Here is a 17,967-nt window from a genome sequence, read left to right as displayed (position 1 = left end):
TTCTACTTCTTTTTTTTTTTTTTTTTTTTACATGCATAACATTCCCTAGATTCCCATTTAGCAATACAATCCCCACTATTTCATTCATCATTTTTCATGGACCTGTATTATCCCCACCCACCCACCCACCCCAGAGTCTTTTACTTTGGTGTAATACTCCAATTCCATTTCAGGTTCGACTTGTGTTTTCTTTTCTAATCTTGTTTTTCAACTTCGGCCTGAGAGTGAGATCATCCCATATTCATCCCTCTGTTTCTGACTTATTTCACTCAACATGATTTTTTCAAGGTCCATCCAAGATCGGCTGAAAACGGTGAAGTCACCATTTTTTACAGCTGAGTAGTATTCCATTGTGTATATATACCACAACTTGCTCTGAATGACTCTGAAAATGTCCAATAGTTCTAGGTTATCTATCTCTTCATTTAGCTCCCTTATGTCTTTACTGATTTTCTTCCTGGATGATCTGTCAAGTTGAGATAGTGGGGTGTTGAAGTCCCCTACTATGATTGTGTTACTGTTAATATATTGCTGTAGCTCTTTCAGTAGAAGTTTGATGTATTTAGATGGCTTCTCATTGGGTGCATAGATATTAATAATTGTTAAGTCCTCTTGATTGACTGATCCTCTGAGCATTAAGTAGTGTCCATTCCTATCTTTTTTAATCTTATCTATTTTCAAGTCTATCATGTCAGATATGAGAATAGCTGTTCCTGCCCTTTTTTGTGGGCCATTGGCTTGAATGATAGTTTTCCATCCTTTCACTTTAAGTCTGTGTTTGTCTTGTTGCGTTAGGTGAGTTTCCTGTAGACAACATATTGTTGGGTTGTGTTTTCTGATCCATCTTCCTACTCTGTGTCTTTTAATAGGTGAATTCAGGCCATTGACATTTATTGATATCAAAGATTGAAGATATTTTAACACCATTCTTGTAGAGTTTTAGAGTGTTTTGATATATGTCCTATTTGTGGTGGTCTAACTATTTATAGGAGACCTTTCAGAACTTCTTTCAGGGCGGGCTTGGTGATGGTTGCTTCCTTCAACTGTTGCTTGTCTGAGAAGGTTTTGATGCTTCCATCTAGTCTGAATGACAATCTAGCAGGATATAGTATTCTTGGCTGAAAGCCTTTCTCATTGAGCACTCGATAGATATCTTGCCATTCTCTTCTGGCCTGTAGTGTTTGTATGGAGAAGTCTGCTGCTAATCTTATGGGTTTTCCTTTGTAGGTGACTCTTTGTTTTTCTCTTGCAGCCTTGAGGATCCTTTCTTTATCCTTATTCCTTTCCAATCTAAGTATGACATGTCTTGGTGTCTTTAGGTCTGGGTTAATTCTGTTTGGGACCCTCTGGGCTTCTTGAATCTTTATGTCTTTGGTGTTGTCTAGACTAGAGAAATTTTCAGCTATTATGGCCTGGAGAATGCTTTCTTCCTCCCCTTCTCTTTCTTCCTCTGGTAAGCCAATAATGCGTATATTGTTTCTTTTGAAGTCATCCCATAGGACTCTGTTGTTGTTTTCAGCATCTCTTAATCTCTTTTTGAGATCTCTTACTTCTTTTTGAGTTGTCTCTAATTCATCCTCAATCTTGCTAATTCTGTCTTCAGCCTCATTGATTCTATTCTCTCTGCCCTCTACTGCTTTCTGGAGTTCATCTATTTTGTTGCCCTGCTCTGATACTGTTTTAGCTTGTTCAGCTAGTTGCCTTCTTAGCTCAGCGATTTCAGCTTTCAGCTCTCTAATAACCATGAGATTATTAGAATTTTCTTCCATATTCTCATTTGTTGTTCCTGCATTTCTGATTACAATTTTTTCAAATTCTTTACTCACTCCTGTTATTATTTCCTTGGCTAATGTTTGGATGTTGAACTCGTTGTTTTGTGCTTCACCCTCTGGAGGACTTTTAGCTGGACTCTTGTCCTGGTTCGAGTCTCCAATATTTTTTCTTGTTGTTTTAACCATTTTATATAAGTTAACAGTTTTTTCAATCCCTGAGTTGGAGTTCAGTGGTGTAAAAGCCTTTTTTTTTTCCCCTGTAGGCTATGGGAGCCTGAGGGCTTTTAAACTATCAATAGGCTTCTTAGCTTAATCACTGACTCCTGACCAAGAGATAAAGCAGGGTGTGGCAGAGATAATCCAGTGGTTATGCAAAGAGACTTTCACAGCCCCTCAGCTATGCCACCGAGGTATAGGTCTTCTCCTGAGTTTCCCGGTTAGATCTCTGTCCCCTGGTGTCCCTCCCTGTTGCTGCTCCAGATTCTGAGGGTAGTAGCAATGGAGACTTAGAGTTGCACTTGGTGAGTCTCTGGGGAGTCCTTTCCTCCCTAAAGCTGTCCCCTTGTTGGTGGAGCAGACTGGAGGTGGTGTCTCCACTGACAAACTGTTGAACTGTTAGCAGTCACTTAATCTCTCCTTAGGCCCCTCTCTCCTCTCTGTCACCAGCCACGCGTGTTTGTACTCACGGGTGATTTACTGGGTTTCTGTGGTCATTCTAGTCCTGTCTTGTTTCGGTCCGGGTGGTCTCCTTTGGTATTCGGGTGATTTACTGGGTTCCTGTGGTCATTCTAGTCCTGTCTTGTTTCGGTCCGAGTGGTCTCCTTTGGTATTCCTAGTTGATCCGGGAGAGGAGAGGAGAGAAAGCGATCTCGGGTTGTGTTTTCTGACCCATCTTCCTACTCTGTGTCTTTTAATAGGCGAATTCAGGCCATTGACATTTATTGATATCAAAGATTGAAGATATTTTAACGCCATTCTTGTAGAGTTTTAGAGTGTTTTGATATATGTCCTATTTGTGGTGGTCTAACTATTTATAGGAGACCTTTCAGAACTTCTTTCAGGGCAGGCTTGGTGATGGTTGCTTCCTTCAACTGTTGCTTGTCTGAGAAGGTTTTGATGTCTCCATCTAGTCTGAATGACAATCTAGCAGGATATAGTATTCTTGGCTGAAAGCCTTTCTCATTGAGCACTCGATAGATATCTTGCCATTCTCTTCTGGCCTGTAGTGTTTGTATGGAGAAGTCTGCTGCTAATCTTATGGGTTTTCCTTTGTAGGTGACTCTGTTTTTCTCTTGCAGCCTTCAGGATCCTTTCTTTATCCTTATTCCTTTCCATTCTAAGTATGATATGTCTTGGTGTCTTTAGGTCTGGATTAATTCTGTTTGGGACCCTCTGGGCTTCTTGAATCTTTATGTCTTTGATGTTGTCTAGACTAGACTTAGAAGTTTTCAGCTATTATGGCCTGAAGAATACTTTCTTCCTCTCCTTCTCTTTCTTCCTCTGGTATGCCAATAATGCGTATATTGTTTCTTTTGAAGTCATCCCATAGGACTCTGTTGTTGTTTTCAGCATCTCTTAATCTCTTTTTGAGATCTCTTATTTCTTTTTTAGTTGTCTCTAATTCATCCTCGATCTTGCTAATTGTCTTCAGCCTCATAGATTCTATTCCCTCTGCCCTCTACTGTTTTCTGGAGTTCATCTATTTTGTTGCCCTGCTCTGATACTGTTTTAGCTTGTTCAGCTAGTTGCCTTCTTAGCTCAGCGATTTCAGCTTTCAGCTCTCTAATAACCATGAGATAATTAGTATTTTCTTCTATATTCTCATTTGTTGTTCCTGCATTTCTGATTACAATTTTTTCAAATTCTTTACTCCTGTTATTATTTCCTTAACTAATGTTTGGATGGTGAACTCGTTATTTTGTGCTTCACCCTCTGGAGGACTTTTAGCTGGACTCTTGTCCTGGTTCGAGTCGCCAATATTTTTTCTTGTTGTCTTAACCATTTTATATATTATGTTATGAGTTCCCTTTATCAGTACTTTTCAAAATATTGATGATCACTATTGCCTGGATTGACTTGTGTCTAAGTACTTTAATTAAAGGGTTCACAGTGGTGGAAGTTAACAGTGTTTCAGTCCCTGAGTTGGAGCTCAGTGGTTTAAAAGCCTTTTTTTTTTTTCTTCCCTGTAGGCTGTGGGAGCCTGAGGACTTTTATACTATCAGTAGGCTTCTTAGCTTAATCACTGACTCCTGACCAAGAGATAAAGCAGGGTGTGGCAGAGATAATCCAGTGGTTATGCAAAGAGACTTTCACAGCCCCTCAGCTATGCCACCGAGGTATAGGTCTTCCTCTGAGTTTCCTGGTTAGATCTCTGTCCCCTGGTGTCCCTCCCTGTCGATGCTCCAGATTCTGAGGGTAGTAGCAATGGAGACTCAGAGTTGCACTTGGTGAGTCTCTGGGAAGTCCTCTCCTCCCTAAAGCTGTCCCCTTGTTGGTGGAGCAGACTAGAGGTGGTGTCTCAACTGATAAACTGTTGAACTGTTAGCAGTCACTTAATCTCTCCTTAGGCCCCTCTCTCCTCTCTGTCACCAGCCACACGTGTTTGTACTCACCGGTGATTTACTGGGTTCCTGTGGTCATTCTAGTCCTGTCTTATTTCGGTCCCGGGTGGTCTCCTTTGGTATTCCTAGTTGATCCGGGAGAGCAGAGGAGGGGAAGGGAGGGGAGGGGAGGGGAGGGAAAGGGAGGAGAGAAAGCGATCTGCTGCTCGTAGCTCCGCCTCCAGCGCATGTATGGATTTCATTTTCCATTTTTCAGAAATGAAATTAAGTCTATTTAAAATCTCAAAGGAGATAAACTTTATTTCTTTGTTTTTATTGTTGTTAATGTCATCATTGTTGCATAGGACAGAGAAATGGTGAGAGGAGGGGAAGACAGAGAGGAGGAGAGAAAGATAGACACCTGCAGACCTGCTTCACCACCTGTGAAGCGACCCCCTTGAAGGTGGGGAGCCGGGGTCCTTAGGCTGGTCCTTGTGCTTTGTGCCACATGAGCTTAACCCGCTGCGCTACCACCCAACTCCCGCTTAATGTCCCTTAAATGTTCTTTGGAATTTTACTTTTAATTGATGTAAACCCTACCAGTTAATACTGCTGACCAAGATGCTTTGTAGTCACAAATTAATTAATGTAACTTTGAACAGGCACGTGGAAGAGTTCAGTCCCAGAGCTGTCTACACCAGTGGCAAAGCATCCAGTGCTGCTGGTTTAACAGCAGCCGTTGTAAGAGATGAAGAATCTCATGAGTTTGTCATTGAGGCTGGAGCTTTGATGCTTGCTGACAATGTAAGAACATTTTTAAACTCTTGAATATGAATGAAGTATAGTCTCCCCCCCCAGACCAGTAAAAGCCTATAAAGTTTTCTTTAAAAGCTGCTCATAATTAGCTCACTTGGATAGTGCATACTTCTCTTACAGTGAGCTAGAGAATAGAAAGGTCTGTGGTATCCCTTTGAGTTTCCCATCTGACATTTGAAAGGTATTTCTTAATGGCAGGTTGGTCTGATTGCAGGGTGTGTGTTGTATTGATGAGTTTGATAAGATGGACGTGCGGGATCAAGTTGCTATTCATGAAGCTATGGAGCAGCAGACCATCTCTATCACCAAAGCAGGAGTGAAGGTAAATGCTTCTGTTCTTTTGTATAGTTCTTTTGTACATTAATATAACTTTGGAAACATCCACCTGGATAAAATGTATTACTTTGGGAGTCAGACAGTAGTCCAGCTGGTTAATTGCAGGTGGTGCAAAGCACACAAACTAGAGTAAGGATCCTGGTTCCAGCCCCCAGCTCCCCACCTGCATGGGGGTCGCTTCACAGGCGGTGAAGCAGGTCTGTAGATGTCTTTCTCTCCCCCTCTCTGTCTCCCCTCCTTTTTCGATTTCTCTCTATCCTATCCCAACAACAGCAACATCAGTGGCAACAATAACAGTAATGACAACAAGGGCAATAAAATGGGGAAAAAGTGGCCTCCAGGAGCATTGCATTCTTAGTGCAGGCACCGAGCCCCAGCAATAACCCTGGAGGCAAATATGTATAAAGTATGTTTCCAATTATAACAAAATAATTAAAACTATTAGATTATTCATACACTAAGGAAATTGTAAAATATATGTGTATGTGTGTTAAAAATAAATTTTCTGATTCCCAATACCAATCAATACTCAGGAACGAATATATATATGACTTTACATAACTTTTTTTTAAGATACGATAGAGAAATGTGAAAGGAGAGAGAGACACCTGCAGACCTACTTCACTGCTCATGAAGCTTCCCATGCAGAGGGGAAGGAAGGTCTCAAACTCAGGTCCTCAGTTACCATAAAGTTTGCACTCAACCAAGTGTACCATCATTCATCCCTCTTAACTTTATAGTTTTATTTTGGTAGGCTTTCTGTATCAGGATAATTAGATCTACTTTTGTTTTTTATTTCATGATTTGCAAATGTATGTACCCTAGGTTAACCATTGAACTCTTTTAGAATGACACATGGATCATTTCCAGACTTTGTATTTCTTTTTTAAAATAGTTATTTCCTTTTTGTTGCCCTTGTTTTTATTGTTGATGTTGTCGTTGTTGGATAGGACAAAGAGAAATGGAGAGAGGAGGGGAAGACAGAGAGAGGGAGAGAAAGATAGACACCTGCAGACCTGCTTCACCACCTGTGAAGTGAACCCCCTGCAGGTGGGGAGCCCGGGGTCTTGAACCGGGATCCTATGGCCGGTCCTTGTGCTTCGCACCATGTGCGCTTAACCCTCTGTGCTACCGCCCGAATCCCCAGACTTTGTATTTCAAGCAGTATTGTAGTAAACATCTTTGTACTATCTGTAAGACACATTCCCAACAAGAAATTATAACCTTAAAATGTGTGCACAGGAGAGAGGTGATGGGGTGGTATACAAGAACCTGCACTCAGGTCCCCACCTACATGAAGGAAGCTTAAGGAATGATGGAACAATGTTGCAGATTGCAGATGTCTCTCTTTTTTTCTTCCTATCTCTCTATTCTTGCTTCCCTCTTAACTCCTCTCTGTCTCTATCAAAAAGAGAGAGAGAAAAGAAGAAAAAGAAAAAGGAGGAAAGGAACAAATGTTTAGAACACCGGATTTGTAATACAGGCACTAACCCCAGCAATAACCCTTTTAGCAATAAAAAAACTGTGCATAGCATACCACCACCATCATATGTGCCTGTTTGCTGTGTATTGTCAGACTTTAAATTAGCCTAAGGGGGGAGGGGAACCAGCTGATGGCACACCTAGTTAAGCACACATTACAGTGCACAAGGACCTCAAGCCCTTGGTCCCTACTTGCAGGGGGGAAGCTTCATGAGTGGTAAAGAGGGCTGCAGGTGTCCCTCTGTTGCCTCCTCACTTCTCAATTTCTCTGTCTTTGTCTAATAAATAAGTAAGAATTCTTTAAAATCAGGGGAGTTGGGTGGTAACACAGCAGGTTAAGCGCACGTGGCACAAAGCATGGGGACCAGTGTAAGGATCCAGGTTCGCGCCCCTGGCTCCCCATCTGTAGGGGAGTTACTTCACAAGCAGTGCAGCAGGTCTGCAGGTGTCTGTCCTTCTCTCCCCTGCTCTGTCTTCCCCATCTCTCTCCATTTCTCTGTCCTGTGCAACAACAATGATATCAGTAACTACAACAATAAAACAAGGGCACTAAAAGGAAATAAATACATTTTTAAAAAATATTCCTTTAAGGGAGTCGGGCTGTAGCGCAGCGTGTTAAGCGCAGGTGGCGCAAAGCACAAGGACCGGCATAAGGATCCCGGTTGGAACCCCGGCTTCCCACCTGCAGGGGAGTCGCTTCACAGGCGGTGAAGCAGGTCTGCAGGTGTCTATCTTTCTCTCCTCCTCTCTGTCTTCCCCTCCTCTCTCCATTTTTCTCTGTCCTATCCAACAACAATAATAATAATAACTACAACAATAAAACAACAAGGGCAACAAAAGGGAATAAATAAATAAAATAAAATATTAAATATATATATATATTCCTTTAAAATCATAAGTAAGAATTAACATAAAGGACCCGAGCCATCGCTCGCTGCATGTGGTACATGCTTTGTTATGTACACAGCCCAGCTCCCAAAGGGAGGTACTGTGGTACTAGAGAAAGTGCTAGTGCTGGGAGCCGGATGGTGGCACACCTAGTTGAGCGCACATGTTACAATGCACAAGGGTCCAGGTTCGAGCCCCCAGTCCTCACCTGCAAGGGGAAAGCTTCACAAGCAGTAAAGCAGAGCTGCAAGTGTCTCTCTGTCTCCTTTCCCTCTCAATTTCTGGTTGTCTCTATCCAATAAACAAATAAAGACAATAAAGCAAATTTTTTAAAAAAGAAAGTGCTAGTGCTGTAACATCTCTCTCCCTTTCCCTGATTCTATATCCGTGAAAACACAGACAGGAGCAATGAAATCTTACATGAGCAAGCCTGGGGGGAGGGATACTTTAATAGGTGAAAATAATATCTTCTTATCTTGGTCTGTACTTAAATTATGAGTAACAGTAGGTATTTTGTTATGTGTTGATCAGTCAGTCCAGGTGTCTTTAATCTTGTCAATTTTCTTTCCCTTGTTTAGGCCACTCTGAATGCCAGGACATCTATTTTGGCAGCAGCAAACCCAATCAGTGGACACTATGACAGATCAAAATCATTGAAACAGAATATAAATTTGTCAGCTCCTATCATGTCCCGATTTGATCTGTTCTTTATACTTGTGGATGAATGTAATGAGGTAATCACATGAGCTATTATTCTCAGCTTCCTTTGTTGTTTGTTTGCCTAACCTTCCACTTCTTTTAGAGTGGCACAAAATTGGGCTAAGAAATTGTTGGATAGGACAGAGAGAAATGGAAAGAGGAGGGGAAGACAGAGGGGGGGGGAGAGAAAAGATAGACACTTGGAGACCTGCTTCACCTCTTGTGAAGCGACTGCAGGTGGGGAGCCGGGAACTCGAACCGGAATCCTTATGTCGGTCCTTGCGCTTTGTGCCACCTGCGCTAAACCCACTGCTCTACCGCCTGACTCTCCTTACTTCAGATATTAAATGAAACTGTTTCTATACTTTATATTCAGAAGTCTGATCTACCCATTAAAACATCTCTCAGTAGTATATTAGAACTTTTTAGCTTTGGTGTATTGCACCAGAGTAAAGGACTTGCAGGGAGAGAGGGAGGCTATCTAGTCCTGCTACATGTTGGTGGAGGAGGACCTAGTGTGGAGGTGAAAGTGTTTTGCAGAAAACAGAATTTTTTACTGATATACCAACAACTGTATCTACTATAAACCACTAATCCCAATAAATAAAAAAATGCCTGAGATGATCTGAAGTAGATACTGCTGTGACTCACCAAAGTAATTTATTTTTGTTTGTTTTTAAATAGGTTACAGACTATGCTATTGCCAGACGTATAGTAGACTTGCATTCAAGAATTGAAGATTCCATTGATCGAGTTTATTCCCTTGATGATATCAGGAGGTACCTTCTCTTTGCCAGACAGTTTAAACCTAAGGTATGTTGCCCTTTTATACTAGAATAAGACATAATGGATATTTTAAAGTGGCATTGAGACATAAGTATTAGCACCTGGGCTGCATATAACCAACCAATTGTTGTTAAAATTTCGGACGGCTCTTGCCGAGTTAGCTTCGCAGTGGTGAACAGAGACGCGGAGACAACGGCTGGGCAGGGAAGCTGTATTTCTTTATTCAGGAACAACGATTCATAAACTAAGACAAACTAATCACCAAACAGAACTCTGCTGTCTCTTTGCGGCGGCGCAAGCACTCTTTCTTTTACTCTGGAACTCAGGAACCCTCTCCCTTACTCTCGAACTCAGAAACTCTCGCACCCTCGCACTCTCGAACTCCGGAACTCAGGAACTCTGTCGAACTCAGGAACTCAGGAACTCTGGCTAACTCTGGCACTCTCGAACTCAGGAACCCTCTCCCAGGGTCCCTTGGGGCGGGGCCAAGCAGGCCCGCGAAATTAACAGGACTCATCCAATTCTCTTGGAGGGGGAGGGCTAGAACAAGCCAATGTAAAGCATACGACAATTCCCCCTTTTCTTTTTAACTAAATGACTATAGTATCAAGGGTGTGGGGTGAACAGAAACATATATAACCAAAACCAGCATGTTGCCAAGGGAAGGCCTGATGGGGCCATATCTGAAAAAAAAAACATTTCTTGCCTCTGGGGGGCTACTTGCCTCGACGGGCATTTGCATGGGGGCGGGAACGGCCTAGGGTCCCAAAGGCAGCTGGCTGAATTGAATCTACACTGGGTCTAAGATAAAATAACAGAAAATGAAAAAAAACATAGCACCAAAGCTTCCTGTAGTGTGGCAGGGGGCAGGCTTTGTACCTGGGTTGTGCACATGGCAATGCAGCTTAGTCTACAACCTGTGGAGTGTTTCACTGGCCCTAGATTTATATAGAAAAGAGGAGAATCAGAGCATCACTCTGGCATATGCAGTGCTGGAGGCTGAACAGGGATTGGGGGTGTGTTTTGCAAGTCCATTACTCTAGCCACTGTGCCATTTCCCTGGCTGTTTTTATGCAAAAAGACATTTGTACCTCTGTGACCTTGGAATCTTTCCATGATAAACTGTTTTAAAAAACTAGGGATTCCTTGGTATGCTTCATTGTGTTACTACTCAGCAAATTACTGACTTTACTGAAGTGACTGGTGTGTCTGTCCCCAAAATAACGGGTTAATTAGTTAACCAACAGTGGTCTGGGAGGTGGTGCAGTGGATAAAGCACTGGATTCTCGACCATGAGGCCCCAAGTTCAGTCCCCAGCAGCACATGTACCAGAGTGATATCTGGTTATTTCTCTCTTGTTAATAAATCCTTTAAAAAAAATTTAATTAACCAAGCCTCAAGAAAAGCCTAAGGAATACTTCATTTAATGAACTTTGGCATCTAGGATATAAATGGCATTACATCCTATTCCACTGCGTAAGTACTTAACCTATCTTCATGTTCATGAAGTTATTATATGTGATTGACAGGCTTCCTTGGTTTCTTTTGAAAGACATTTTAATATTAATTCCTTGTCATTGGCTTCAAAGTTTTGACCCTCTAAGTTCCTCAAGGTTTTTAAGTGTGTATTTAATGCAGCTCCTTTCAAGAAGAAGTGGCCTGACTTCTGGTATTCTAAACAGATTTCCAAGGAGTCAGAAGACTTTATTGTGGAACAGTATAAACGTCTTCGTCAGAGGGATGGTTCTGGAGTAACCAAGTCTTCATGGAGGATTACAGTGAGGCAGCTTGAGAGTATGATCCGTCTTTCTGAAGCAATGGCTCGGATGCACTGCTGTGATGAGGTATCAGTCATTTTAATATAATGGAAGGAAAGAAACTGATTTGTTGGTAGTAAGCATGTTTTCATCTTTAGTATGGGCATATTAGCATCCACTAAAGACTTATTTTCACATGTTTATTGAGTGTTGGAATCTTGTCAGATTATAAAGTGCCCATAGAGACAGAGGTGATTTACTCTTTTTTTTTTAACTCTTTTAATTAATTAAAAATTAATGATAACTACCATATAATTTCACTCATATGGAATATAGAAAATTGAAACACATTAACTTGAAAAATTAAAAAAAACATATCTGAGACCTTGAGATAAAATTTGATCTCTTTTATATTTAGTTTTTTATATCCAGTTTCTGCTTGACTGTTCCTAAAAGCCTTCTTGCAGAACTTTCAGGCCCCTTCCCTGACTCCAGAGAAATGAAGTAGGACTAAAGATTGGGTTCAGTTACTAGGAGATGTCCTGAATTCTCTATGCTTTTCTAGCAAAGTAGTCAAACCTGAGGGAGGAGTTCATGGGAACCTTTGATCTTTAACCAGAATATCAAAAGTACAATTATTAACTTGGACTTGAATCTGTCACCCAAAAATTGAAGGGATCATGGGAACCTACATCTGTAGCTGGTGATTCAGATTCACAAGCTTTACCTGGAACTTTATTATTATTATTATTATTTATTGGATAGAGACAGCCAGAAATCAAGTGGGAAGGAGGAGATAGAGTGGGAGAGAGACAACTGCAGCTCTGCTTCACTACTCACAAAGCTCTCCCTCTGCAGGTAGGGAGTGGGGGCTTGAACCTGGGTCCTTGAGCATTGTAACAAGTGTGTTCAACTAGGTGTGCCACCACCCGGCCCCTACCTGGAACTTTTGACCAGTATATGAAGCACAAAGGATATTGTGGGATGACTTGCCCCTTAGCTTGACTCTATTTCCTGGTACAAAGTATCAGAGAGTTGAGCTGAATTCTTAGACATTGGTACCCAAGAGTTGCTTGGAAGTATGTGGGGAAGCCTCCACATACTTAATTGGAATTCAGTCCAGGAACATAACACAGTATGGACATCTATTTCTCATATTTCTTTAAAAGATTTTCTTAATTGTTTTATTGTTGTAGTTATTTTATTTAATTTATGTAGTTATTAATTTATTTAATAAAATAATAAAATTATTTTATTGTTGTAGTTATTGATGTCGTTGTTGGATAGAATAGAGAGAAAGGGAGAGAAGAGGGGAGACAGAGAGAAAGACAGACACCTGCAGACCTGCTTCACCGCTTGTGAATCGACTCCCCTACAGGTGGGGGAATTGGGGGCTTGAACTGGAATCCTTAAGCTAGTCCTTGGGCTTTGCGCCACCTGCGTTGAACACACTGCACTACCGCCCAACTCCCTCTTTTTCATATTTTATTGAAAGATTGATTGGATAGAGACAGCAAGAAATAGAGAGGGGTGGGGGACATAGGGACAGAGACAGACACCTGCAGACTTGCTTCACTATTAATGAAGGTTTCCCACTGCAGGTGGGGACCAGGGGATTGAACTTAGGTCCGTGTGCACTGTAATGTGAGTGCTAACCAGGTGCGCCACCTCCTAGCCTCAACATCCATTTTTCTCAGCATTATTTGAAGTGATTGTCCTTGGTCTTGGCACCCTTGAAAAAGGTCATTTGAGGGAGTTGGGTGGTAGCCCAGCGGGTTAAGCGCACGTGGTGTGAACCGCAAGGACCGACTTAAGGATTCCTGGTTCGAGCCCCCGGCTCCCCACCTGCAGGGGAGTTGCTTCACATGGTGAAGCAAGTCTGCAGGTGTCTTATCTTTCTCTCTCCCTCTCTGTCTTCCCCATCTCTCTCCATTTCTCTCTGTCCTAACAATGACAACATCAGTAACAACAACAATAATTACAACAACAAGGGCAACAAAAAGGAAAAATAAATAAATATTTAGAAAAAGGTCATTTGACCACATATACAAGGATTTAAGTATAACTGTTATTCTGACTTCTATTACCTTAAGTTGAGTTTTGCCTTCTGAAGGTGCAATCATAGGGTTATGTGTTCCATTGTTTCTTTCAGATTGTATTAATTCTGTGAAATAACATTTGAGTCTTGTGCTACCGCCTGGCCCCTCTTGTATATATTCTATCAGTGAATAATATGTCACAATGATTCACACATATTTCGATGATTTGCAGTTTTAACTTCTTAAACAAATACATGCTTTTTGTCCCATAAAATATGTGTGTACTTTTAAAAAAACAAGATATAGGTATGTAGGAGAGACATCGGGCAATGTTTTGACATACATAGTGTTAGGGCTTGAACTTAGGACTTTGAGCTAGTATGTCTACCATGTGCCATTTTCTGGGCTACTATATTTATGTTTTTGTTGGGAGTGAAGCTAGCTGTGGAGGTGTTAGGTTATAGGTTGTATGTATGTTCAGCTTAATAAAGATGGCCAGATATTTTTTCCATAGAAGTTATAGTCCCATTAAAGAGTGAGTGAAAAGTTACTCTGAGGGGGGGACATGTTTCTCCATTTATTTCAACACTCAATTCTCATTCTGGTGATATCATGGTGGATTTATGATGCTGAGAGAGGGAGAGAGAAAAATCAGAGATAAAGTCTGAGAAGACTAATTTATCTTATCTTACTGGTTTAGGTTCAGCCTAAACATGTGAAGGAAGCTTTCAGGTTACTGAATAAATCAATCATTCGTGTGGAGACACCTGATGTCAATCTGGATCAAGAGGATGAGACTCCTATGGACGTGGATGAGGTCCCAGAGGGCATCAGTGGTGAGATATGTTTTCATATGACTTTTGGAGTTAGGGACCAAAATAATCTCTGATATGTCCTGGTAAAAGTGTACTGATATGTAATTGGGAGAAAAAAGTGCATATTGAATTATATTAATTTTTTATAAGTTAGAATGCAGTTAAATAGTTGGTGCACATGTTTGAAAGACTGAAAGAAAAATACACCAAAATTGTGGTACTGGTCTATTCCCTTAGGGATGTGTGTGTGCGTGTATTTTGACACCAAGCTTATTTCTAGGTTATCCACTGTTCCTGGGGGCCATATTTATTTATTTATTTGTTTATTATTGTAATGAGAGATAGAAATAGGGTGAGAATAAGATTTTATATTTGACATTGCAAGTGTACTTTTGTTGTGTGTGGGCTCAGTCACCCACACCACCATAAGCCAGAGCTGAGCAGTGGTCTGGTTAAAAAAAAAAATTAATTAAATTAAAAACAAATTTAAATGTGTGTATACGTATATTTTACTATGTACACCACTGCCCGCCCACCCCTTTTTTTTTTTTTTTTTAATTTTGTGTGATAGGACAGAGAGAAATTAAGAGGGGAGGGGTAGAGACACATGTAGTGCTGCTTCACCACTTATGAAACTGGGGGACTGGGGGCTTGAGTGCATAAAGCCTTGATATCTCAAGTGTGATGTCCCCAAGTTCAACCTCTGGTGTCCTTTATAATAGTGATACTCTAATTCTCTCTCTCTTTTTTTAAACATTTATTTTTTATTTTATTTATTTAATATTTATTTATTCCCTTGTTTTATTGTTGTAGTTACTATTGTTATTGATGTTGTCATTGTTGGATAGGACAGAGAGAAATGGAGAGAGGAGGGGAAAACAGAGAGAAGAGAAAGATAGACACCTGCAGACCTGCTTCACCACTTGTGAAGCGACTCCCCTGCAGGTAGGGAGCCAGGGGCTCGAACTGGGTTCCTTCTGCAGGTCCTTGCGCTTTGCGCCACGTGTACTTAACCCGCTGCACTACCGCCCAACTCCCCAATTCTCTTTCTTTAAGAAATAAATCTTCCCACCTGGTTAAGTACACACATTACAGTGTGTAAAGACCCAGGCCAGGTTCACGCCCCTGGTCCCTACCTGCAGGGGAAAAGCTTCACAAATAGTGAAGCCCGGCTGCAGGTGTCTCTCTCCCTATCTCCCCCACCCCTCTCAATTTCTTTGTCTCTATCTAATAAATAAATTTTAAAAACTAATAATAAAAGTAAATAAATAAATCTTTAGGGGGAAAAAGTATTTTTCAGAGGGCAGAGAAAGAGCTCAATGTGAGAGCACAGGACTTGTATACTTGAGTCACAAAAGACCCCCAGAATCACTATCTGTCAGAGCTGAACAATGTTCTGGTCTTTATCTCTTACTAAAAATAAGCCAGGGCCAAGTGGTGACACACCTGATTGAGTGCACATGTTACAATGTGCAAGGACCCAGGTTTGAATCCCTGATCCCCACCTGCATGGGGCAAGATTCTGACTTTCCCTCTCTATCACCCAATTCTCTCTTGATTTCTGGCTATCTCTATCCAATAAATAAATAAGGATTTAAAGAAATTGATATTTGGCAAAGTACTTTAAAACAAACAAATATGGTCTAGGTTGTGGCTCACCTCATTGAGTGCACATGTTAAGATGTACAAGGAGCCAGGTTCAAGCCCCCAGTCCCCACCTGCCGGGGGAAAGTTTTGCAAGCAGTGAAGCAGTGTTAGAGAGCCTGGAAAGTTCACTTTAAGATTATGAAATCTCTTTATCTCCTTTTCCATAAATAGTATGTAGACATTTATTAAGGAGTGCTGGAGTACTCAGGTGCATTCTGTTCCACATAGGTCATGCTGACAGCCCTGCTCCTGTAAATGGAATCAATGGCCACAGTGAAGACATAAACCAAGACTCTGTTCCAAAAGCTTCTTTGAGGCTGGGTTTCTCTGAATATTGCCGAATCTCTAACCTTATTGTGCTTCACCTCAGAAAGATGGAAGAAGGTAAGTTTGTTCCTGATATACTGCTTGTCTGCTTGCTGGTTGTTTGTAGAAAGTATATTTACATGCACCACTGCTGATTGCTAAAGATTGTGTTGTTTTATCAGAAGAGATGATAAATTGTTAGACTTTGACAAAGAAAATCTACAGCAAGTCTGCCAACCTAGTCATTTTCTCACTAATTCATTGTCAAAGGTTTGAGTTGTTATTGTTAGTTTATTTTGCCCATTTTAACTCTTTTCAGTGGATTGCTTCATGAATTTATATGTCATCCTTGCACAGGAACCATGCTAATCTTCTCTGTATGTTTCAATTTTAGTATATATGCTGCCAAAGCGAGCACTGTTAGAGCATTTTTGAAGCAGAAGTTAGAATCTGGTGTAGAAGGAATGACTTTAACATGGATGATCTTATTTCTTAGACAAGTAATGAACTCAAGACTACTCTAGCATGAGCATATACTGTAAATGAAGTGAAATCATCATCTTAAGTGTGATATCTGGACACTTATATAACTCCTCCTTATACTGTTTACCATGCTATTTCAAGTTTCGTTGAAAGTCTGTTTTTTTTAATCTTCTGTTCTACCTTCTGGGTCACAAAATTAGAATTTTAAGATTTGCTTTATATGAAATAGAAAGTTTCACTTGAAAAAGAGAAAGTAGAGTATCATTAATCTTACGTGGCACCAGGGCTTGAACGAGGAACCTCAGACATTCATGTCCTATACTCAGATGAATTATCTCCTTGGCCCAGTTTGAATTTGAGTCTTTCTGAGCAGTTCCTAGAATCAAGACTTCAGAATTTTTCTCTTGGGGCCGAGTATGGCGCACCTGGTTAAGCGCACACATTAAAGTGCACAAGGACTTGGGTTCAAGCCCTCGGTCCCCACCTGCATGGGGAAAGCTTCACGAGTGGTGAAGCAGGGCTGCAGGTATCTCTCTCCCTCTATCATCCCCTTCCCTCTTGATTTCTGACTGTGTCTGTCCAATAAATAAAAAAAAGTTTTCTCTTAAATTTGTATTTATAGTGTTTATATTACCCAGGTTCTAGATAGTATTATAAGTTTAGGAATCTGCTTTGAACTCTGAGAAGCAGACATTTTAGCCAATGTGGGTTAACCATACTGGATAAATTAGTAGCTTTTCATCTTGAATAAATGCTCATAATGCTCATGAATTTCACTTAGCTGACTCCAAGTTCATAGACTTTCTCTTTTCTAAAAGGAAAGATAATTAGGAGTTTTGCTTGCTGTTAAGAAAACATCACTCTGGTACATATGGTGTCAGGATTTGAGCTTATTCACTATGCCACCTCCCAGGCCATAAAAATGTGTTTCTTCTTGGAGTGGTCATGGGGTATTGCACCAAAACAAACGAAGAAAGAAAGAAAGGGACAAGATGAAGAGACACTGAAATCCTGTTTTGTCTCCTAGGCACCAGTTATGGGGAAGTGAGAGTTTATACCTGTGTGTTAAAGACTACTGTAAACCAATACTTGCCCCCCTCTCAATAAAATAAAATAAAAAGAATATGCTATTAAAATTTTGTTTCTTATAATCTCTGTCTTAGGTTTTTCTTTTCAGGATAAAATAAGGTATACTTTAATATTATATTAGTAATATGTCAGATTGCTTCAGAACATTGCAGGATTTAGATGTACTTTCTGACAGGTTGATGGCTGTCTAATCTATACATGATCTTGTATATGCAGTCTTGAAGGATTGGCAATACAATTTACTAGGAAGATAACTTAGTCCTTTTAAAATATTTTTTATTGCAGAAGATGATGAATCAGCATTAAAGAGAAGTGAACTGGTTAACTGGTACTTGAAGGAAATTGAATCAGAAATAGATTCTGAAGAGGAACTTATAAATAAAAAGAGAATTATAGAGAAAGTCATTCACCGACTCACCCACTACGTATGTACAGCACCACACTTGTTTGAGGGAGGGTGTTCATGTCTCATTTATGTAAGCTCACTAGATCATTAATTTTAAGTATTAAAG

The 17,967-nt window shown here is 40.6% G+C and overlaps 1 protein-coding gene and 1 non-coding gene across 2 annotated transcripts in view; one reads left to right on the top strand and one right to left on the bottom strand.

Annotated features, from left to right (window-relative positions):
- MCM6 (minichromosome maintenance complex component 6) overlaps positions 1-17,967 on the top strand; it is a 38,190-nt gene that overhangs the window by 18,358 nt on the left and 1,865 nt on the right. Inside the window, exons 9-16 of the mRNA XM_060178047.1 lie at positions 4,975-5,116; positions 5,343-5,450; positions 8,413-8,568; positions 9,218-9,346; positions 11,002-11,163; positions 13,816-13,951; positions 15,806-15,961; positions 17,741-17,880. Of these exons, the coding sequence (XP_060034030.1) occupies positions 4,975-5,116; positions 5,343-5,450; positions 8,413-8,568; positions 9,218-9,346; positions 11,002-11,163; positions 13,816-13,951; positions 15,806-15,961; positions 17,741-17,880 (1,129 nt within the window). The remainder of the gene's footprint in view (positions 1-4,974; positions 5,117-5,342; positions 5,451-8,412; positions 8,569-9,217; positions 9,347-11,001; positions 11,164-13,815; positions 13,952-15,805; positions 15,962-17,740; positions 17,881-17,967) is intronic.
- Positions 16,196-16,301, bottom strand: LOC132534507 (U6 spliceosomal RNA). The gene has a single exon (XR_009546215.1). It is a non-coding gene; the product is annotated as a U6 spliceosomal RNA (small nuclear RNA).

The sequence above is a fragment of the Erinaceus europaeus genome, chromosome 18, assembly GCF_950295315.1.
Source record: "Erinaceus europaeus chromosome 18, mEriEur2.1, whole genome shotgun sequence".
Lineage (NCBI taxonomy): Eukaryota > Metazoa > Chordata > Mammalia > Eulipotyphla > Erinaceidae > Erinaceus > Erinaceus europaeus.
This window is presented reverse-complemented; position numbering and strand designations above follow the sequence as displayed.